Source organism: Barbus barbus, assembly GCF_936440315.1.
Source record: "Barbus barbus genome assembly, chromosome: 40".
Taxonomy (NCBI): domain Eukaryota; kingdom Metazoa; phylum Chordata; class Actinopteri; order Cypriniformes; family Cyprinidae; genus Barbus; species Barbus barbus.
Genome location: NC_136718.1, coordinates 16,408,619 through 16,432,299, shown reverse-complemented (window position 1 = coordinate 16,432,299; position 23,681 = coordinate 16,408,619). Strand labels below are relative to the sequence as shown.

At 38.9% G+C, this 23,681-nt stretch overlaps 1 protein-coding gene across 2 annotated transcripts; it reads left to right on the top strand.

Moving 5' to 3' along the window:
- The first annotated feature begins 5,347 nt into the window (after positions 1–5,347).
- On the top strand, positions 5,348–21,970 carry LOC306859658 (activin receptor type-1-like). 2 transcript variants are annotated; one of them, XM_079400803.1, is made up of 11 exons: positions 5,348–5,926; positions 11,727–11,798; positions 11,985–12,017; positions 12,110–12,337; positions 13,106–13,284; positions 13,697–13,796; positions 16,459–16,605; positions 16,769–17,044; positions 18,648–18,845; positions 20,076–20,206; positions 20,899–21,970. In XM_079400803.1, exons 1-11 carry the CDS (start codon positions 5,857–5,859, stop codon positions 21,043–21,045), a joined length of 1,581 nt encoding a protein of 526 aa, XP_079256929.1. In that variant the 5' UTR covers positions 5,348–5,856; the 3' UTR covers positions 21,046–21,970. The 2 variants fall into 2 exon arrangements, with proteins under 2 accessions (XP_079256929.1, XP_079256930.1); XM_079400804.1 differs by lacking the exon at positions 11,985–12,017 and having other exon boundaries at positions 5,373–5,926; positions 20,899–21,963.
- The last annotated feature ends 1,711 nt before the right edge of the window (positions 21,971–23,681 follow it).

Below are 23,681 nucleotides of genomic sequence, written 5' to 3'. Positions count from 1 at the left end.
AAAACAAAACAAAAACAAAAAAGAGAGAGACTAATTCAATAAAGTTTAAACACACATATTTGTGGCATGTGTTATTCTGCACTAATTTAGTTCCGTGATATCACTGAAAGTTTTAACCAATCACTAAGCTTAAGGCAAGGCTATAATTGGAGCAGTAAGGTCAAAACACAAAGGAGGACAAGTGGACTTAGAAATAAATCCTTACGTAACTGATCTTTGCCTTGAAGTGAAGTAAAGGTAAAGCTATGTAAACCAAATTACAGACTGGGCAAAAGGGGACACAACCGTTTTTACACTAGTTTTTTTCTTTTTGAGTATCATGTCCTGCTGTTCCTTTTTCTGAATGGGGAATATGCTGAGATAAACTGCTGAAGCTGGTTTGCTCTTCAATATAGCTTACAAGTGAAAATATATCAGTGACATGAGGGCCTGATGGACCTTATTTGAACTAGATGAGATATTTAATTTAATGTGAATGAAAGAAAAACTGTGAGGGATATGCATACTATTGGCATAACAGATTTGGAGAAATTTAGCATTACATCACCATTACATCACTTTCTCACCTCTGCAGTGAATGGGTGCCGCCAGAATGAGTGTCCAAATAGCACAAAACACAACAACATCACAATAATCCACAAGTAATCCAAATGACTCTAGTCTACTGAAAAGCTGTGTGTTTATAAGAAACAAATCCATCAAGGCATTTTAACTTTAAACCATCACTTCTGACCAAAATATCAGTCCATAATCCATAATAATGCTTCCTTCAGTTAAAAACGCCATCCCCTGTTGTCCTCAAAATCCACCAACATATTTGTTTAGAACTGTTTAGGCCTGTTTTCACTTGTAAATGGTGCATATTCCTCTCCTGATTCAAACGAGATCACTTTTGCACTGGAGAACGCAATATTATGGATAGCCGGAAGCAACGGTTCAAAACATCTTAATGATGGATTGGTTTCTTTAAAAAAAAAAACTTTTCAAACTCATCTACATCTTGGATGGCCTGAGGGTGAATGTATTTCAAGTAAATGTTTATTTTTGGTTATACTACAGGGCCGTTGAATGCTTGAAACTGATTGGCTGACAAACATCCTGTCGTCAATTATTCCTTACGTGAACAATTCCTTTCAAATTTTTCAAACAAAGCATCAAACATTTCAGACCTGCAAGTTTTTAAACATTCGAAAATATTAGAGAATTGTTCTGATTCATTTAAAGAAGTGGTAAAAAGAGAATTGGAGTTGTTGTCCCATGCTCAAAATAATTTCTCAGAAAAAAGGATTTCAATCAGTCATATGGAAACAGTTAGTTTGTGCTGCTGTTAATAGAAGTCTGAGAAAAGACAGCCTTCAAAATCACACATATCATGGGAACTGGGAAAATAAATACACAAATGCTGTTCAAACAACAGTTCTTCTTCTCCTCTCCTCAGATCTGAGGATTGCCAGCTGTGTCTGAAAACACCAGCCAAGAAAGCAGATTGAAAAAGACTCCAAAGGAAACTGCATGGACATTTTCTTTCGTGTGTTATGATGCAGTTTAAGTTAGTATTATTCTTGGAACTTATTTCTTGATTGTGTTGTAATGAATGAAAGATGGGATTTTTGTTTCCATCATATCTGTAAGAGCTGTCATGCTGTTTACTGAGATTCCTCTCGGCCTCATTGGACCATATGGGACCCTTAGAGGGAGATGTCATCATAACCTCTTTAGAGCATAACCAGCTTTAGAGGGAGATGTCATCATAACCTCAGGCCGCCCTGCCCTTGTGATATGGTGATTAAGTTCCCAAAGTTAATATAAAACTGGTTAATGTTATTTTTCTAATATTGTAAAATAGTATTTAATTTGTTATTTGTTTTTATGAGAAGGAAAATATATTTTGTGTAATTAGTAAATTAATAATTTTCATTCGGTTGTGTGCCCGTGATGTGCTTCATTCTCAGTAAATGCAGACACGTGAAGCCATCACACATTAATTCTTTTACACTTCTTTCCAGGTAACTGCAAAGTAGAATGCACAAAATATACTGTCGATCTGAGTATAAACACTGTTTGAAATAATATAAGTGAGTTGTATGTGTTGAAAACTGTTATTTGATACTTTATTAAGAGTGTGGTGAGTTCAGTGCAGTCGAGCACATGATTAGCATATCATTCCTGTTATACAATGACTTTTCTGTCGCTATGATTTACTTATGTTTTCTCTAAAATAGTCACATATTTATAAGAAATTGCTTAAATTATACATACTTTATCACTTAAACAGAGATAATAGACATTAAAAATATTATTTTGTTTTTTTTACACACCTTTTTATTGATACATGCATTCAGTTTTATCATGTCCTCAGTGCAAATAATCAACTTACACTAGAAATATAAACCATGAAATGATAAAAAAACTCAAAATATTTTTAAATTATGTTATGGACTAGGCTAAACTTCATCTAAACTTCATCTTCATTTTCTGTAGCTCAAGACAGACTGTCAACAGGTAAATTATTTATTTCTTAAAAGCTTTTATTAGATAAAAAAAATATTTAAATTGTAACTTTCAAATTGTATTAATAATATGACATCATATATACTGATGAATGAAAATAAACTGTTATTAAAAAGGGTATTTATAACAGCAGGTCATACATAGGACTTTCAAAGCACGGTTCTTTATGGAAACTAATAAAAAGGGGTTCTATTTAGCACCAAAAAGGATTCTGCTATTGTTTCAAGCCAAAGAACCCCAATTTGGTATTGTTTAGAACCATTTTTCTTAAGAGGGTACCTGTTAGACAGTTATAATGGCCACATAAATATGACGTTGTTATACTGGGTTAATGTGAAGATTGTTTTAAGTTCACTTAAATTAAAAGTAATTTTTAAAGCCTGATAAATGTTGAATTTGATTGTAGTTATACCCACATAGCTATTTTTTGTATTGTTTTGAAACAATATTATGCAGGTGCAGTTCCACACATTACAGACGGCAAACCATGCAGAACAATTACGGAAAGCTCATTTGCTGTTAGAACCTGTTAACACTGGTGTTCCACCCTGTTAGACAAGTCATTTTAAATAAAAATTTGAAAGCAACATTAAATGTTTGGCATACCTTTGTCTTATTTTGTGAGGTGAGGAGCATTACCAGCATATATATGTTTTTGAGCAAAATTTTTATATTATTTACTATACTGTTGGTAAAAATGGGCACAAAAAAGTACCTGTTCTTAATAATCAAGATATATTCTATTAATTAATAACTGTTTTGTTTTTGTTTCAAGAATAAAAGAAATATCATTATGGCATAGGGACATATACTATCTTATTATTGCTCATTTTTGTTTAACATTTACATTATAAAAATGTTGTGGTAACTATGTGTATGTCCCTAACAGGGTGGAATACATTCACAGCGAGTGTCTGAACAATATACCTATAATTCTTGTTTTTTAAGTCACTGAGCTTGACCAGTATGTGTTCCATATAGTTAAACATGTCACTATTTTGGTAGAATGCTAAAAACATGAAAACCATGTAACTTTTTTCCAAAAATTATGAAGCCAAAATGTTACCGGATACCATGAATGGTTAAAGTAGAAATATTATTCGAATCTATAAGAGATAATATTGTTTAGCGTTATGAATTAATTCTCTTCAATTTACACACGTGGTCATTTAATCTGCGGCGATGGCTGTTAACGGTGTGTTAGGCGTTACATTTGAGTGAATGTATTTGAAGAGTGAATTTCATATGTCTTGTCATTCAATGTAATACATAAGACAACGAACTGAGCAGCATGTTCTCAACTGAGAATATGGATTGTATTCTAAATACCTTTTTTTGCATTGTCAATTTCGTGTTATGAAGGTTATATATGTGATTAAGGTTAAATACTAGTGAAAATGTTATATATATCTTGATAATTTTGGTGCTTATCTGCATATCTTCGAAGCTTTAATCTTCTGGTGAAATATGTGAGATTGAGTATCATTTTGGTAATTGTAAAAGCTGAGTATGAAAAGTGTTTCAAGTTGTCCATGTTATAGCCAGTTATTACTATGCAAAAGTCATACATGTGTTGTCCATGTAGTGTACGGAGTTGTTGTAGTGTGCATATGCTCTCATTGATTTCATTCTCAGTAAACGCAGACACGTGAAGCCATCACACCAGCATTCTGTCATTAATTTTTTTACACTTCTTTCCAGGAGTGCTACACCCTCAGCAGTGTCCCATCAAATAAACCAACTGTCCATCTGTGTCCAATCTACTTAAAAGCAATTTATGGCCTCAGGATTACCAGTTTTGCTTATCACTGATGATGTTTTATGCACATCATTTTCAGATTAAGATCTAAATTCTAGTCTTTATATGATTGTATGATAATGAACTTACAGTACATGTTCACATACATATCCAGCATAGAATAAAAAATTAAAACATGAATATTCTCTCTTTTGACATTTGTTATGATGCAATTTTGTGATTTTGACTAGAATTTGGTCATATTCTAATATAGTTGAATGTACACTACTGTTCTTTAAAAATAAAGACTTGTATTCAGCAGAGGATGCATTAAATTGATCAAAAGTATAACAGTAAAGACATTTATAATGTTACAAAAGATTTGTGTTTCAAATAAATGCTGTTCTTTTTAACTTTCTATTCATCAAGGATCTTGAAAAAAATGTTTTTAACATTGATAATTTTTGAGCATCAAATTTTATGATTTGATGAATTTTATGAGAATGATTTCTGAAGGATTCCATGACACTGAATACTGGAGTAATGGCTGCTGAAAATTCAGCTTTGCCATCAAAGGAAAAAAATACATAAATATATAAACGGTTATTTGAAATGGTACATTTCACAATATTGCTGTATTTTTACTGTGTTTTTGATTAAATAAATGCAACCATGGTGTAAGGCAACTTCTTTCAAAAACATTACAAAATCTTAGCAACTCCAAACTTTTGAACGGTAATAGCCTATATATGAAATGATTTCTAATTCTGAACTGAAAAACTGTCATATATTACAAAAAGCAACATCAAATGGCAAAAACAAGCATTTCCAGTTCATTATTCAAACCTTGCAAGGTTTCAAACCTACAACCTTTTGGTTAACAGCTCACATCTTTCAGATTAGGGCTACATCACCCAAAAACCCTGCCTGACCATATACTGACAACTTCAATGATAAACAAAAATATATATTTTTTAATTAGCCTAATCCATTTATTTTAATCTTAATAGCCTACAATACTTCGTTCATTTTCAAGTGAAGAGCACAAACTGAATGGAGATCACTTTTGAGATGGATTTGCTCAGAAGGCACATTCGTAAGCAACCAGCTATGAGAAAAAAACAGACGTGGAAAAAATGAAAGGTCTTGCAGTAACAGGAAAACAGCTATGAGAGCAAATTCCAAGTGAACCCCGGCTTGAGGGGTGGGACAAAACTGTATATTTTAAAATCTGCAATCTAACCCCTAAATCAAGAACATTGCTCAAAGTTTGCTTTACACTTATCGAGATGGAGTCGATCAGGGAATGTTTATTTCCAAGCGGAAGAAGACGGGTTTTTTCGGTTTATCAGCTCGAGATTTGACTGGAGATATATACCACGACTCGATATGGTCTGCATTACGGCGATCTACGCAATATTTCGCTTGAGGAAATAAGACTGATCGGATTGGGAGTGAATGAAAACTGAACTGTAAAGAGTTTAACTACTGAGTTTACACCGAGAGTACCAGGATGTGGAAAAAGTTAAGGATCCAGCACATCTGGATATGACTTAAGCCGCTGATTTCACTCGCCGTTAGGAGATAATAGTTTTATATTTTGAGTAATGAGAGAGTTTCATAAACAGATGAAGTTTGATAAACTTAATTCGAGAGTGAGCGCAAGACGAAAATCAGGTAAACCACTCTTCATGTTTTCTAATCTCTTTTTTCTTTCTCTCTCTCTCTTAAAAAGTGCTCTTATGGTTAACGTGCCGAGGGCTAATTCATTAATATGAATACTATCTAGAGTGTAAAATTGATAACGTTGTGAATGAAAGGGTCATGATTAGCCTAGTTGATAAATGTTTAGGTTAGAGATTTTCCGTTCTGAAGGGGCAGAAGTAGCAAATTTAGCAGCAACTTTATTATTTAAAGTAACAGAACCACAACAAGCAGAAAAACAAAAATCATAGTCGTATTTCCCCTTTAAATTCCTATTTGAGAAATGTTCTCCTCACAGGTGAGTTGATAACAGAAGGACATTTAAAATGTGTTACAGCTTGGTCATTTTTAAATGTGTGTGTGTGTGTGTGTGTGACATATGAAGACACAAATTTGTATAATTACATGGGTATGACATAGGTATTACAAGGAGAAGGTGACTTATGAGGACATTTCCCCATGTCCCCATATTTCAAAAGGCTTACAGAATGAGTTTTGAGAAAGTAAAAATGCAGAAAGTTTCCTGTAAGTGGTAGGTTTAGTTGTAGGGCGATAGAAAATACGCTTTGTACAATATAAAAACCATTACGCCTATGGAATGTCCCCACAATTCACAATTGTGTGTGTGTAATAATGATGCAGTATCTGAGACTTGGGTGATGCTGTCATACAATAATGTGCTAACAAATGTGGGCTGTATCATATCAATCACACTGCCTAAGTATTAGAATTAACTACTACAAGAATTTATATAACTTAGCTTAAATACCAGTATTCTGCATAGACGTCTTTGCACATCATGTTTTACAAGAATCCTTGTTGCACTCACTGACACAACCAGAGCTGTAAATGAAACCCACATCTAGTTATCATGAACTGTGAGGTCAGTTCATTTATCTCTGTAACTGTGAAATGCTGGCGCTTACAAATACATTGAGCCGTACCAGCCCTTTTTAACTGCAGTCAAAACAGGCAAGTTCCTACAGCTGCAAGATGGAGTCAGAGATATGCTGCTGAATGCTAAATTTCCCCTTAACTATTTTCAAAATCCTCAGATTCTTGATTTATTTCTTCAGGTTAACAATGTGGGCTATTATGGGCAGTTAGAGTGGCATGCTATAGGCCTACTCCATCCAAACTATTGTAAACAGAATTTTGCTCATTCTTTTATAGTTGTAATCATAATACATGCAGCTTTTCCATAGCTTAAAATGAAGTAGTGAATGCAAAAAGTGAGTGAAACGGTTCACTGTCACTTATGCATTCATAAAAATTTTAACCCAAAATGTTAAAATAAAAAAGCATTCTCTATATTCACACTACCCAACAGGGTAAGTCACTTAGTACAGTTAGTATTAGAAATAACAGTAATATAAATGTAAATATAAATGACAAAAAGCTGTGAACAGCAAAGGGGTTTATTCTATTTCAGAGAATGAGTCCTGAGAAAAGTGGAAGGAGAATTAGAAAGTGTACTGTTAGTTCCCATGGGTCTTTAGACTGCTCTGAGAGAGAATGCTGACAAGCAGGTCATCGAAACAGGAATCGCATTTCATCATGTTCACTTTAGGCTTTGATTCAAGACGGACACTATCTGATTTGAGAAACATCCTGGCAGCTTGGAAATAAAGATCAGTGTACCCAGAGAGAAGAGAGCATTTCCAAAAGGGTGGGGTGGTTTTCCGCTTTAAATGTGCCCCAGAGGGCCTAGCAATTACCCATTTTTTTTGTGCACTAAGCGTACGTGACAAAGTGGTTTACACTGACCCACCTGTGGTTACACTTGTGGGCTTAAATGGAAGACTTAAGTCTACTTCTCAGACAAAGTGACTGTGTTTCTATATCATCATTTTCAGTTACCCATTATTTGTGTGTGGGCTTGCATCTCGCCATTCATTTATATAACATTTATTGCAGATAGCAATGTCAAATAGATTAAATAAATTAAACATTGAAGGAAATTTCTCATACATATGGCTGAAGGCAGTCTTATATGATATTTCTTCAGAAGGGAAAGCTGAACTTATACACATCAACTCCGGCTCTAATTACCGATCCATTTCAAAACATTATGGCCGACTCCGTTTTTCCATGACATCACATAACTATATAGTACACCCACTTTAATTATAGTGCTGGGGCTACACAAAAATGTTTTGTTTTCAGTATCCTACTGTTATATAGCGATCACAAAATGAATTCGGAAAATTTGGGACACTTGATCAGTTAAAAATTTACGAATGTCATTGCTTTAGATAAACAAAATAAAAAACAAACAAACAGACATATATGCCATCTCTGAAACAATGCTAGTGTCACACTTTCTGAGGGAACACGGAGCAAGGAGACGAGGAAACACTGAGAATTCACAATAAGAGTCTTTAATATTCAAGAAGGTTACAAGGAGCACAGGCAGGGAAGACATTCAAGGACCGACAAACACTGACTGAAAGGACTGGGGCTTTTAAAAGACAGGATAACGAGAGAACTAAGGAGACACACCTGGGATCAAATTAAACAATCAACATGAGGGAGAAATGTAAAAAAAAAAAAATACTAAATTAGAAATTAGTAAAGTAAAGTCAAGTAATTGGGTCACAGAGCACATGGGGAGCAAAACACACAAAACAGTCCACAATCCTGACATTACGCCCCCTCCCGGAAGGTGCGTCCTCGCACTGTAGAAACATCCAAAGGGGAGGGGAGGGGCGGGTGGGAACTTGGGAGGCGGCTCAGGAGGACGGACACCCGGGAGGGGGCCGACAGACAAAAGACCAGGGGGGACGACGAAGGAGGGAAGAGCCAGGGAAGAGACAGGAGGGACCCGGAGCAGGAGGAGCACAGCTGGACCCAGGCCGCAGCCATGACGGTGGCCCACGGTGGAGCCGACGAAGGAGGAATGGCTGCCGACTTCATGGGGCCAACCATGGAGGAAGAGCCCGAGGCAGAGACGGAGAGCCAACGAGCCAGGGGGATGCAGAGGATCCAGGGGGCCAGGGTGGAGCTAAGGGCTCTGGCGACCGAAGCGGAGATCCGTAGATCCACGGCGGAGCCGGAGCGACTGAGGACCAAGGTGGAGCTGGCGGGAGGAAGGAGCCCAACGGAGCTGGTGGGACGGAGCAAAGAGGCACAGCCAGAAGAGAGAAGTCCCGAGGTGATGGTAGGTTGACGCCCGACCAAGGCGGAGCCAGAGGGACGAGGGAGCCCGGTGGATCGACGGGTGACGGTGGAGACGAGGGAGCTAGGAGCCGAGGTGGAGCCACTGGGTCAACGGGCCGAGGCGGAGTATTTGAAACTCCGACCACGGCAACGCTGGAGGATGGTATTCCCGCCGAGCTCGCACCGCATAGATGGTGGGCTGAGGGCGAGCAGAGGGGCTGCCAGATGACAGCGGTGAAGGAGGCAGGAGCAGGTGGGAGGGCAGGCATTTTCGAGGCACGGGCACTGGAGGGCATTTTCGAGGAGTGGGCACTGGAGAATCGGGAGCCCCCTCAGGGCTGGACAAGGGAACCAGAGACAAAGGAGGGCTGGACGGAGTGAATCTAGCAAGATAATCTTCAGGAGAGACAATGAGGGGGCGATCCGTTTCTCGCCAGAGTCCACTCCAGAAAGGCGGCGAAATCCTCTCGAGGACCATCTTCGGACGACAGCACTCTGCACACTGTGTTCAGGCTTGCATCATAGAATGCGCAGAGCGCAAAAGAGAGGGTAGACGTAGAGGTAACTATTCAGTCGGTCCTTCTGTCACACTCTCTCAGGGAACACTGACTGAAAGGACTGGGGCTTTTAAAAGACAGGATAACGAGGGAACTAAGGACACACACCTGGGATCAAATTAAACAATCAACATGAGGGAGAAATAAAAAATAATTACTAAATTAGAAATTAGTAAAGTCAAGTAATTGGGTCACAGAACACATGGGGAGCAAAACACACAAAACAGTCCACAATCTTGACAGCTAGAGATTTCTCAGAATTCTTTACTTTTAGTCATTTAGCAGACGCTTTTATCCAAAGCGACTTACAAATAAGAAAAAGTAACAAACTAAAAAAAGTCAAAACTCCGTAAATACTATATACACACACACACATTTAAGAAAATAAAGAAATTAAATCAAATTGACAAATGCATACAGCAACATTTCAATATTAAACATTTAAATGAAAACAAAAAATAAGCTAAAAACAATTCAAAATATTAAAACAACAAAAGGTATGAGTATAATAATGCTTCTAACATAACACTAAGCACTAAAACTGAACAAACAACCTATACAGACATCAACACTGAGCCAAGCACACATTTTAAAACAACAACTTACTTGCACATAGTAAGAAATGGTTATAAAAACTGAAACAGAAGTGAAACAAAGTGTAGGAAAGAGGAAAAATCCTTTGCCGGAGTCGCACTGTGGAGTTGATGGTCTTTACACTCTTCAGTCTTCACAAGAAGGCTGCCGCGGTAACCTACGCTTTTTATACCCATCTAACAAAATACTAATCCAATTCAGCTGAACCCACTTTCCTGTTTATCACAAAAAATGGCCAAGCAAGTGCAGACACCGACAAGATACGCGATACAGTATGAGACCAAACGCGATTTCAGCAAGTCTCAACACAGTCAACAAAATAAGCGTTTCCTAGCAACGGCAACTGAGCTAAACACTAATGAGACAAGTAAATACAATTCTACAAATATGCAAATTCTAATATTTTATATTAGAAAATTAGACTTCTGAGAACATCCTTAGCATCGTGTATATATATATATATAATGACCAAAAACTAAATATTAACAGTAAAAATATTTATATGTAAATATTAGTAGTAATAATTATTAGTTTAATAATTAATATTATTAGTTTAATACAACATAAAAATATATACAGAATTATATATATAAACAAAAATCAAAATGTATTATATTAAAAACATTTTATATAATACATAAAAATTGTAAACAATAGAAATATTGTAGATAGATTATATAAAAGACAGTAATATCAAGAAAAGAAAATGTAGTTCATGTATAAAACTAAAAATAAAATATATATTAGTATTAACATATTTATATTTCATATATTAAATAAGTTTCATGTAATATTTTGACATTTTTAGTGAAATAATTTTTATAAATAATCTATATACAACAAAACGGTGTAGATTTCATGCATTTCTTGTTGAAAGTGGCCTTGGCCTTGAAGGCCAACACTTAAGCATGCAGGTTTTCCATCATTTTCATAAAATAGGTTTTCACTCAGCCATTTTGCTTGCGTGACCAGACGCCTTCCAGACCTAAAGGAACAAGCAATCCGGAGTATCTGGACGGCTAGCCGGGTGCGGCCTCTGACTGGCAGGAAGTATAGCCATCAATATTTACTCTGCGTGAGCAGCAGCCAGAGTGTCTGTGAGGACCAGCGGCACAGGGGAGAGCGAGGCCTCCACTAAAGTCCTCTCCCACCCATTCTAACTATAATTGCGACACAGACAGACTGACTGGACCCTCTCCATCTGTCGTTCTTTAACTCATGACTTCCTTTGGTGCGGACAGGGGTTATTTAGCTATTTTCCATTAGGGCTTGTAAAGAGATTCCAACACTACACCACTGTATGATTACGCCATTATATGATTCCAGCATGGAGCGATGCCTTGTAAATGCCAGATCATCGAAGGATGGTGCAAGGGAGCATGGGATATACATAAGAATAAATGGAAGGAGCTGGAAGCTTTTTTTTGTGTCGAAGTGCTTGATCTCTATTCCCTCTTTCCTAGACATGAAGGCTTCTGAGATGCTCGTTGTACTGTTTGTTTTGGTGTATTCAAGAAGTTACGCAACTCTCGCAGGTAAGGTTACATAATTGCAGTCACACAAGATTTTATGTATGCATGCATATTTCTGAGTGTTACACGAACACCAGCCGGGTGATGTAGATATTTGTTTCCTGAGCAGACAATAAGCCAGAGGAAGTATGTATCTTCCTGCTCTGCTTGGACATCTTGTTAGACAAACAAACACATTTCTTTTTTCAGATCAAGTTTTGACAGACTCTCCCCCAAAGAATGGTATGTTGTCATATAATGTATAATCAACTGAAATACCGTAATGATATTCACACATAAAATTTCTACTTACATTATCCCTTTCTTGTCCATAGTTGAAGGCGAGGAGGGCATTTTACAGTGCAGCTGTGAGAACACATATGCGTGTGTAAACAACACCTGCTGGGGTCGTATTTGCTTCTTCAGTTCAGTCCATGAGCGGGTAGTCAGGGGCTGTTTTCCCACCAGCGAGCAGTGCCATGTGCCTGTTGTACCTGGATTGCATTCCGTGTGCTGCAAAACACACCTCTGCAATGCAAACCTCACTGTGCCTGAAAAAACAGGCAAGTCATTTTTTTTTTTTTTTTCATTTTAGCTCAGAAAACTCGTTACTCGTTTTACAGTTAATACAGAGATTAATTAGTAAAATGAAAGACTCTTTTTCCTTGGTTGGCCTGACAATTGTAGAAGTTTGCTCTCTGGTGCCTCCTACTGTTATATTGGTGTTTGACAGGGTTTAATTAAACTTATGTTGCTTTAACTCAAATAAACTATTTAAATATATTTAAATATATATTTTAAATATGTAGCAAAATACAAAGAAATGGCTTTTATTGCTTATCTTTTTTTTTTGTTTTATTTTTTATTTATTTATTTTTTGTTATATCCTCATATCTTTTGCCCACTTTTATTAAACGTTTAACCAAAATATATTCATAGTATCCAAAATATATAAAAAATGGCCAAAATTTATTTTCTCGCCCTTTCATATATCGTTTAAACGTTCAAATGACATTATATATAATCATCACATCAGTTGGCTCATAACAGGCTCATAAGTCTCTAGCATAATTTCTTTGAATATTACTGTTTGTTTGCTACTTTATATCTAATGCAGTGATAGTCATACATTTATAAGTGATTATGTCTCCAGAAATGTCCAAATTCATTTTGAGGCCACTATATAACAGTAGGATGCTGAACACAACAACATGTTCACGCCAAAGTTGAATCTAGTTCAACTTTGAACATAAAAAGAATGTGGCTATGCAGCACTGTTTTTTCAGCTGGTGTGGTAAAGTTTTGTTTCTGTCTGTTGTGTCTGTTTCCAGTGGAAAAGCCCATCAGAGTGATTCTGCTGGTGGGAGTGCCATTGTTGGTGCTGCTGGTGTTGTCGATGGCAGCCTGTGGGCTCGTGTTGTGGCTGCGTACGAGGCGACAGGACCACCAGCTGGTGGAACATGACACTTCCATGCTCAAAGTCCCCAGTGGAGGGGACCCAACATATGGGGTAAAACACTACTGCTGGGTGGCATTCACAGCTTTTTGACTGATCTCAGTGTCTTCCCTTCATTATTTGTAATGAGCTAGTAGTCTTAATGATTATTATCTGATTTTTGCACTCGTATTTACATTAGAGAAAATTCACTGCTGTTTCTCATAGACAACAATGAGATTCAATGGAGAGAAAATGTTATCTATGGAGAAGATACCCTTGTAATCTCAAATATGTCTCACAATGTCATAAACTGTGTTTAAGATTACAAAGTTTGTAATCAAAAGTGGAGAAACATCTGAGATAAAGTTTTTTTAGTTAGTTTTAGTTAGTCAGTCTTCTGAGCAGCCTCTGAGCTGAGTGACTCAAATTGTGTGTGATTTTTTGTTTGGTCAGTAATCTAAGTGTGTGTATTTCTCTTTTTTAGGACATATTTGATGAGTTTTGTACGTCGGGCAGTGGGACCGGTCTGCCTTATCTGGTGCAGAGGACCATGGCTCGACAGATCTCTCTGGTTGAGTGTGTTGGTGAGAGAACATTCATATCTCATTACACAATGCTGCATTGGCAGAGATTGAAACAACTGCAGGGTGATGCTATGAAGTCTAGGAGGTTGAGATGTGTCATGCTGCATCCCTTTCTTTAAATACATGCTGTGACTACATGAATGTACATGAATGTGACTGAGAGGGTGGCGGCATACTGATTTAAATGTACCTTAAATTTAAATACTTTAATATTTTAAATGCTACCTTAATTTAATAAATACTTATATAATAATTTAATACAAATACATTTGTTGTAAATATATTTATTATGATTATTATCATCTTATTAACAATAAATAATAATTTAATACAATTAAAATGTATTGTTACAATGTTTTATTATTATCATGTTCTTAAAAATAATAATAATAAAATAATAACTATTACTATTTATTGTAACATTATTTTTTATATTATTATTATTATCTATCAAAAATGTATTAAAATGTTATTATATTATTAATAAATTATATATCAAATATATTTAAAATATAAAACTAATAACAGTGCACTGATGATCTGTCAGGGAACTGTCGTGTGTGTGTCATGTGTTCCTGCCTCTTGTGCCCATATTTGGTTTGTTTCCTGTCCTTGTTAAACGTAATCATTAGTTAATTCTTGTCTAGCCGTGTTCGTCTCGTTATCTATGATTTACCTGTGTATATTAGTCCTGTCTGTTCAGTTAAACTTTGTCTGGTCTACTCGTTATCCCCGGTGTTGCTGTTGATGTCTGTCCTGCCCTGCCTTGTCTTGCCATGCCTTGATGTTAAGTAAAGTCTGTTATTTGAGTTCATATCCTCGTCTGCGTGTTCCTGGTTCCTCCCTCGTGTGTGCACCGTGACAGAAGACCAGACCAAAACAGTAAGCGGCGCCCCTTCACCTCGTTTTGTTTTCCGTTTTTTAAAAGTCTTTTTGTTTGTTCCTGTTTCGTCTGTCCCTCGCGGCATGGAAGTCGCCGCTTGTCATCCTGCCTTAGCCCGCGTCAAGTGGGCGTGGGAGTTTGGTGGGATCACCGCGAGTGCCGCGAGTCCGCTGGCCGCGATCCCTCCAGCCTGCCGATCGCGGGAGAAGTTCGCCGTTGTCCGCGGCTCAACCAAGCCCGCCGATCGCGGGAGATGTTCCGCCGCCGTCCGCGGCTCCCAACCTCGCCGCTCACACCGAGCCCGCCGTTCGCGGGAGATCACGCCGCTACCTGCGGTTCACCCAAGTCCGCCGTCCGTGGGGAAAGCCAACCCACCGTCGGCGGCTTCACCGAGCCCGCCGTTCGCGGGAGTTCACGCCGCTACCTGCGGTTCACCAAGTCCGCCGTCCGTGGGGAAAGCCAACCCACCGTCGGCGGCTTCACCGTGCCCGCCGTTCGCGGGAGATCAACGCTGCCGTCCGCGGGGAAAGCCAACCCGCCGTCGGCGGCTCCCCCTGTTCACGCCGCCGTCCGCGGCTCCCCTGTGCACGCCGCCGGTCCGCCTCTGACTCAATGCCCGCCGGTCCGCCTCTGACTCAATGCCCGCCGGTCCGCCACTGACTCAAGCCCACCGGATTGCCGCTGACTCAAGCCCACCGGATTGCCGCTGACTCAAGCCTGCCGGTCGCCGATACCCTCTCCGTGGATCAAGTCCACATGTCACGGCCAGGAGAGCCGTGTTTGTGTTCGTTGTGCCCACAGGAACATTTTAAAACTTACCTTGTCGTGTCATGTCTTGTCCATGGAGACTCGTCTGGGGCAGGCGGCTCCTTGAGTTGTGGCCATGGAGGCCAGTCACAGCCGCTTGCCCCCCCTGTCGCAGAAGTGGAGGAGGTCGCTGAGGGACCCTGTGAGGGCCCCTGACTCCTCGTCATGCCCAGAGGAAGACTCAGCTTCCTAGCCAGCCCAGGAGGGCTTCTGGTTCCTGTGGGATGTCCTGTCCTGTTTGTCTGACCCTGGAGGGTTTCTGTCGTGTCTTGTCGTGTTTTGTCTGTCTAGCCCCGGAGGGCTCCTGATACCCCCTGGATTCCCCATGGAAATTTTGGGGGGGGGTAGTAGAGCTCTGGGTGGAGTGGGTGGGCCGAAGAAGGATGCCATGGCCACAGTTACCACCTGCCATGGCCTCCTGAGCTCCCTGCTCTGCCATGGGTACTGTCTGTCTGTTCCGCTCTGGAGGTCCCCGTCCTGTGGTCCGTGTCTGTCCTGAGAGGCCTCCAGAGCGCCCACCCCCCCTCCCCGATGGAACTGTTAAGGCTCGGGACGAGCCTTTCGGGAGGGGGGAGTTATGTCAGGGAACTGTCGTGTGTGTGTCATGTGTTCCTGCCTCTTGTGCCCATATTTGGTTTGTTTCCTGTCCTTGTTAAACGTAATCATTAGTTAATTCTTGTCTAGCCGTGTTCGTCTCGTTATCTATGATTTACCTGTGTATATTAGTCCTGTCTGTTCAGTTAAACTTTGTCTGGTCTACTCGTTATCCCCGGTGTTGCTGTTGATGTCTGTCCTGCCCTGCCTTGTCTTGCCATGCCTTGATGTTAAGTAAAGTCTGTTATTTGAGTTCATATCCTCGTCTGCGTGTTCCTGGTTCCTCCCTCGTGTGTGCACCGTGACATGATCACTATACATCACTATAATATGCATCTAATTTCATTATTAATGTTCCCCTCTGAATTATTCTGACAGGTAAAGGGCGTTATGGAGAGGTATGGAGAGGCACCTGGATGGGAGAAAGTGTGGCTGTCAAGATTTTCTCCTCTCGTGATGAACAGTCCTGGTTTAGAGAGACTGAAATCTACAACACGGTCCAACTAAGACATGAAAACATCTTGGGTAAGTTGCACCCACACTTCATTTTTCATTGCTTGTGTGGGAAGGGATCATTCTGCGAGTACTGCTGCAGCCAAAATATGTTCTGACTTACCCAAGAATTACACAACATTTGATTCAAAATGTAATATTTCTCTCTTACACATGTTCTCTGTCCGGCTATCAGGCTTCATAGCATCAGACATGACGTCTAAAAACTCCAGCACTCAGCTGTGGCTGGTCACACACTTCCATGAGTTGGGCTCCCTCTATGACTTCCTGCAGTACAGCAAGCTGGACCCCGAGGGCTGCCTGCGCATGTGCCTGTCTATCGCCAGCGGCCTTGTGCACCTTCACACCGAGATCCTCAGTACGCAGGGCAAACCGGCCATTGCACACCGAGACCTGAAAAGCCGCAATATTTTGGTGAAGAGAAATGGCCAGTGCTGCATTGCAGACCTGGGTGAGAAATTAGGAAAAAACAGAAGAGTCTTTAGCACATAACACATTCCAAATCATTAGTGATACAGAAATTAATGACTTCTCACATTGTCATATTTGTTGAGGGGTGATGTGTTTTGATCACCAGAGTATTAGGGACACATTAGTAATCATCTCGTAGAATACAATAGTAAGCACCGGAAGACCTTATGCTAAATATGCTAAAAACATTCAGAACACTTAAGCAACCGCATACCCTGGAAACTGCAACCAGCTGCAAATTACACGAGTGACATGTCTTTGGTATTCTATAAGCAACCACACGGCATAAAACATGATAAAAACAGTCAGAACCACATAGCAACACCCTGACAACCACCTTAAACACTGTAGCAACCAGGGCTGAGTAAAAAATATTGATTTGTCGATTTTAATCGATTCCCATTTTTACAAAACAATATTGATTAAAATCGATTGTCGATTAGTCTAGTTTGTTTTCATTTAATGAAAGGAACAGTAGCTCAGTAAGTGCACCTCCCATCCAATAAATCATGATAAGCTTCGTGTTTTGTTACTTTTGATATAAAACAAAGGCTCAGATTTCAAATTCTGTCCATTTTATTACAGTATTCAAACAATAAATGCTGTTTTGGCGCTGTTTAATGTGGAGTGAGTGTAGAACCTCAGTTCAAGAAAAGCCACTTTCATGTCCTCCACTTTAAAATCAGTTCATTTTAACCTTGAATATTATAGTAATGTAGTACCAACCGATTCTCGTGTATTTTACAGCATTAATTGAGTTTTTAAATTGAGAAAATGTGCATGTACTGTACGTGATGAGTCAGAATCTAATCGAATTGTGAAATTTGTGTCAAAACCCAGCCTTACTAGCAACCACCTTTGCTAACAAATAAAAACATTAAAAGAATTAGAACACTTAATCAACTGCATATTATCAACACCCTGGAAACCACCCAAAACACTGTACCAACCACCTAACAACCACCTTTGCAATCGGATGAAAACGCCCTGACAACAACCTTACCACCACCAGAGTGCATAATCACATGCTAAAACACCAGAGCACCTTTGTTACCAAATAAAAACACTCAGAAACCACATAACAACACCCTGGCAACCACCTAAAATACTGTAGCAACCACCTAGCAATGCCTAAAGCACCTTTGCAACCACATAAAAGCATGATGAAAACAGAACACCTCAGCAACATCCTGGCAACCGAGTAACAACCACAATAGCAACACCCTGGCAACAATAATAGCATTTTGGTATTGCATAAAACATGCTAAAAACACTTAGCAACTATAGCAACACCCCAGTAACCACCCAGAACACTAGTATAATGGAAGAGTCTGTTATTGCCAAACCAATTTAGTAAAAAACAATTCCCATTTTACTTTGGTGAATCATATACTTTATTAAGGGTGAAATAAAGTACTCATGTAATCCAGATGTGCTTGTTCTCTCTCTTTTCTCGCTCTCTCACACACACTTTTTAAGAAGCATTTAATCAACCCTTTATATATAATTATAATTAAATATAAATGTTGTCAGCAAATTTAGTTTTTCTTTGTAAACATGATGTCTTCTGTGTGCTCTCTCAGGCCTGGCTGTCATTCACTCTCAGTCTAATGATTATCTGGACGTGGGCAACAACCCGAGGGTGGGCACCAAGCGTTATATGGCACCGGAGGTTTTGGACGAGAGTATTCGTGTTGATGTTTTTGAGTCTTATAAACAAACTGACATCTGGGCCCTGGGTCTCGTCTTGTGGGAGGTAACTCGTCGAACTATTGTAAACGGTAAGATGGGGGTAATTATTTAACTTTATTTGGTGGCACCACTGCTATTCTGTGCTTTTGTGACTTGGAATTAATTTTAATTATGCTTCAAAACATTACATACAGAATTGATACCTAAAACCTTCATATGCAGAGACTTATCAAATAATAATTGGGTAACGTTTCATTGCACATTGCAACTTTCATTGAAAAGTTCTCTGACGACAGGATCTCAATGTTCTAACTAATTTTTGGTCTTCTGTTGCTAAGCAACGATTTTCACCATTCCGATGTGATAGACTTCTCTATTTATTTTTTACTCACAACTCTCTTCGTCTTACTTACCCTCCATCCCTCCCTCAGTTTTTTCTCCATGGGTACGTCTGTCTCCTCTATCCACCCACGATTAGCAGCCCAATAATTATAAACAATCTTATCTGGTGTCAGCACTCCCGCTCATGTAGTCCAGATGTAGTGCTTGTTCTCTCGCTTTTCTCACTCACACACACACACGCTCACTTTTTAAGAAACATTTAATCAACCCGTTATATATAGTTTTATGTACTATGTACTAACTGTGAAACCGTCAAAAGCATTTTTCTTGTAGTCAATCTACATCTTTCTTTTGTTGCATTTATTTAACTGGTAATACAATTTAAAATAACTGTTTTTATTTGAATATATTTTAAAGTGTAATTTATTCTTGTGGTGGCAAAGCTTACTTTTGAGCATTAATATTGTTAATATTTTTGTGGACACTGTAATTAATTTTTTTCAGGATTCTTTGATGAATATAAAGTTCAAAATAACAGCATTTATTTGAAATAGAAAGTTTTGTAACATTATAAATGTCTGTCATTTTTGATCAATTTAATGCCTCCTTCTTACAGGCTCAAAGCTTCCAGTTTGCATTTTTAAAACACTTCTTTGTATTACTTTATATGAACTTTTTAAGTAAAAAAAAAAGAGCAAAATAATAGCTTTTTGGTTTCACTGTAGCTTTTTACCCCATAATGTCAGCTGCCATATGCTGCTCATAGACTCCCTGGATATTTTCCAGTCATCCTCCCACAGAAGTATTAGTCCTGCCAACCTTCAAACTCCCAAACCACTATTTTATAGATATGGTCAGAAGAGACTCTCAGTCTCAGCACAACATCCGCATTTTTGTCAGTAAAAAAATCAAATGCAATGTTGTCAGCAAATGTTGACAAAAACCCATAAAATCCCTTAATTCTGTGGTTTTCTCAGCGATTGTGGAGGAGTACAGACCGCCGTTCTTTGACGTGGTGCCCTCTGACCCCAGTTTCGAGGAGATGAAGAAAGTGGTGTGTGTGGACCAACACAGACCCAGTCTCCACAATCGACTACACTCTCATCCGGTAAGATAGTCAAACATGCCAGAGATACAGACTCAGTGACTCGGAAGACTTGGACTCCAGTCAGACTCACAATTATCAGTCTATAATGTCACTGAAAAGAATCTCGTGGGCTTTAATTTTAGACGTGCTGTAGAGAGCATATTTATTGCATATGCAACATAAAAAATGGATGGAAATTTACATTTATCCTGCTTAATGCCATAATCAAGACAGAGAAAAGCAGCTATTCAGCAGCTATGTGAAGAGTAGCAGACTTGCAGGCGAGTCGCTAAATTTGTTGCGATTTGCACTTGAAAATAATTCTTCCTTTGAGTATATATCTCTTGTTGAAACTGTTTGTCATATTAGATTGTTTTATGTCTGCCACAAACACATACTTCTTCCTACAGTGTATCTACTCAAAATCCAAAAAAACGCTAACAACTAACAGTTTTGAAATATAAATCTGGTATGTCACGTATTTCAAAGCTAGCATGCCACATCAACACAGTTCTCACAGAATCCTGTTGTTTTGTGTGAGAATCTGGTCGATTTGGAATTGAAGTGGAAATCTGGGTCACTTCTTTGTGTCTATTTTGGTAGACTGATTTGAAATGAACTCCAGTCACTTATATTCAAGACAAACATGTTACCATCAGAAATGACAAAAATAAGGATTATCTACTTTTTCCGGGGGGGGGGTTTCTGTCTAGATCCTGTCTGCAATTGCGAAGATTATGAAAGAGTGTTGGTTCCAAAGTCCTTCAGCTCGACTCACTGCTCTACGTGTGCGAAAGACCCTCTCCAAACTGGACCAGGACCATGACTACGACATCGACAAGCTCAAACTGGACCTCTAGGATAAACCTCCTGCCATGCATAGCCAAGGAAGTTAAATTCTAATGGACCCACATGACATATTCATCCATCTGAGTACATTTAGACTCTTTTAATGTGCCTTTCAAACCTCTTGTCTTAAGGCTCCACTGAACATGGCTTATCTTATCATGACATTACTTCACTGTGGGAAGTCGAGGCCATAACCGTGCTGTTAAATGTTTCTACTCAGATATATCCACACGAATGCTTTTCCAGGACCTGCATATTTCAACACGATGACTCGTTTGTTACTGAAATTGAAACAAGGTTGATGAACCCACAAAATTCTTTTCAGTATAGTGAGAGTGAGAAGGTTTTTTCAGGCAGGATGTGGGTCTTTCTGGACTTCCTAACTGCGGTGTTTCCTGAAATTCTTAACTTCCTAAACATGACTGTAACCTAGAAAGGTTGGCACATGCTTTAGACTGTTGCACTTATTTTTTTGTAGCTGTTTTTTGGTTCCATGAAAGACTGGACCATCTTTTTAAGAACAAGAACTGCATTACAACTTGCACCAAGTAATTATTAAAACAGAGGACATATTAGTATAGTGCACTTTTATATATTGTTAAATATTTTTTACAAGATCAAAATTACAGTCACATTACTCTAGCTGTACTATATCTTTTCTATCATGTACAATATAATTGCTTTTTCAAAAATAATCATCAAAAATTTGTATACAAGTTCTTTTGCACAAAATGTCTATTGTTATTTTCACTCCAAATAACAGTATTTAAGTATTAATAAACTTCAGGATACTGAAGCAGACTTTGAAATTTTCTCTGTACCAAAAGGGTCTTCAATAAACAAAAAAAAATATTAGAGCTCAAGCTAATTTTTGTGGGGGAAACAATGAAATAATTATAAAGTGTATAAATAAATAATTACAAGAAGCTAAATTTCACATAAATGTGTCATTGAACAGTGACATGTAGTTTTGTCCACTAGAGGGCATCGTTAATTGCTCTTTTCTCCCCCAAAGTGTTACAATGGGTTCTTGTTGCCTTTTCTCTCAGCACAGCAAACTGTGCCACAGCCTGATCTGGTTAATGAATACAGGGTCACTTCAGAAGTCCTTAAGGAGATATAAGGGATCTATTTCCTGTTGCCTCAATCCATTTCTTATAAACCATTAACAATGTGTATCCTGTCTTACAAGCCACGCAATCTCGCAATTGTTAGAATTGTTGTTCGGCATGAGAGACACTAAAAGACCTGATACCCCTCGGGAACTACCAAGACACACCTCGGTGTTGTTGAACAACATTTCACAGATACAATACTGAATGCATCCTTCACTATCACGTTTCAGACAGACCTATATTTACCTGGTGCAAATAGATATCTCAAGTATCTTATTCATAGAAACGAGACTGCCAAATGGGTGTCTTTCCAGTATAAATCCCTTTCTACGCACACCGACACACAGAGAAGGCCAAAAGAGCAGATGTTCCACTGATTGATGGATATTGGTCTCATTTTTTTTTCCTGAGCCAAAGTCTCCCTTCAGCGTGTCGTGTTTGTCTTGCTGTCAGACTGCATGGCGGAGTGAGAGGATGGGCATTGATTTCTGTCTGCCTGTTTATCTATATCTGCGCCCTCGCTATATCCATCTGTGGAGGAGCACAGAGAGGGGGCTTTGCTGGAGATAATTCCCCAACTCTGCCTGTCCGGTCAGACAGAGAAAGGGTTATTTTTAACAGGTGCACAGTGGCTGAGTAGAGTATCAATGTCCTGCCCTGGTAGGCCACACTCCTCTGAAACGGTGTCCTTCTCTTGACATTTTACACAGAGCGGACCCATTCCACATGCCTTTGTTTGGAAAACTCGGATATGATCGCCCTGCTGAAATATGTGGATTGATAATTGAAAGATATGACCCTACTTTATAGACAACAGACAGCCAGGGGCCAGATTAGTATGCAGTCTAGCAAAGGCAAAGAGGTTAATGGTAATACTAGTGGTTTAAGACTGCAGGCCGCAACTCTAAACGCTTTGTGTTTGACCTTTGCGTTGAGAGCGACTTGAAAGGAATTTCAATGTAATTAGATTAGGTCTTGTACATCATTCTTTACGTACCCATACGGCTTAATGCACTAACCGAGAGTCTCCTCGTGCCATGTGGCCATTAAGAGGACAAATACTGAGTGCATCAAATGTCTCTTTATTCCTCAAAATTAAAATCACAAGTTCTCCTCTGCCCTGCTATTTAGAGGAAGTAAACATCCTGAGGTCCTGGCAGAAGCCAGAGCGCTCCTATAGGAATATGTTTGACTTGTTTCCCTAAAAACGCAGTTTCCTTTTTCATACTAGATGAAGTCAAGAACTAGTTTTTTTGTAATCAGTGATTTGTTATGAGGGTCTCTTAAGCTTAACCCATGCTGTGGTTTTTGTGGGAGTCCTGAATGCCTTTCGTGTTGCTCACAGAGGTTCTGTAAGCTCCTTTGGATCACACACATCTCACAAAGGTAATTTTGGCTCCGGAGTCAAATTATTAATGCTGAGACTCTGGAGAATACTGAACACCTCCTGCTGGATCACTACTCAGGCATGATCAAAAAGCTGCAAACCTCACGTCAGACCTTAAAATATTCTCATTAAAAAATTTAAAAAT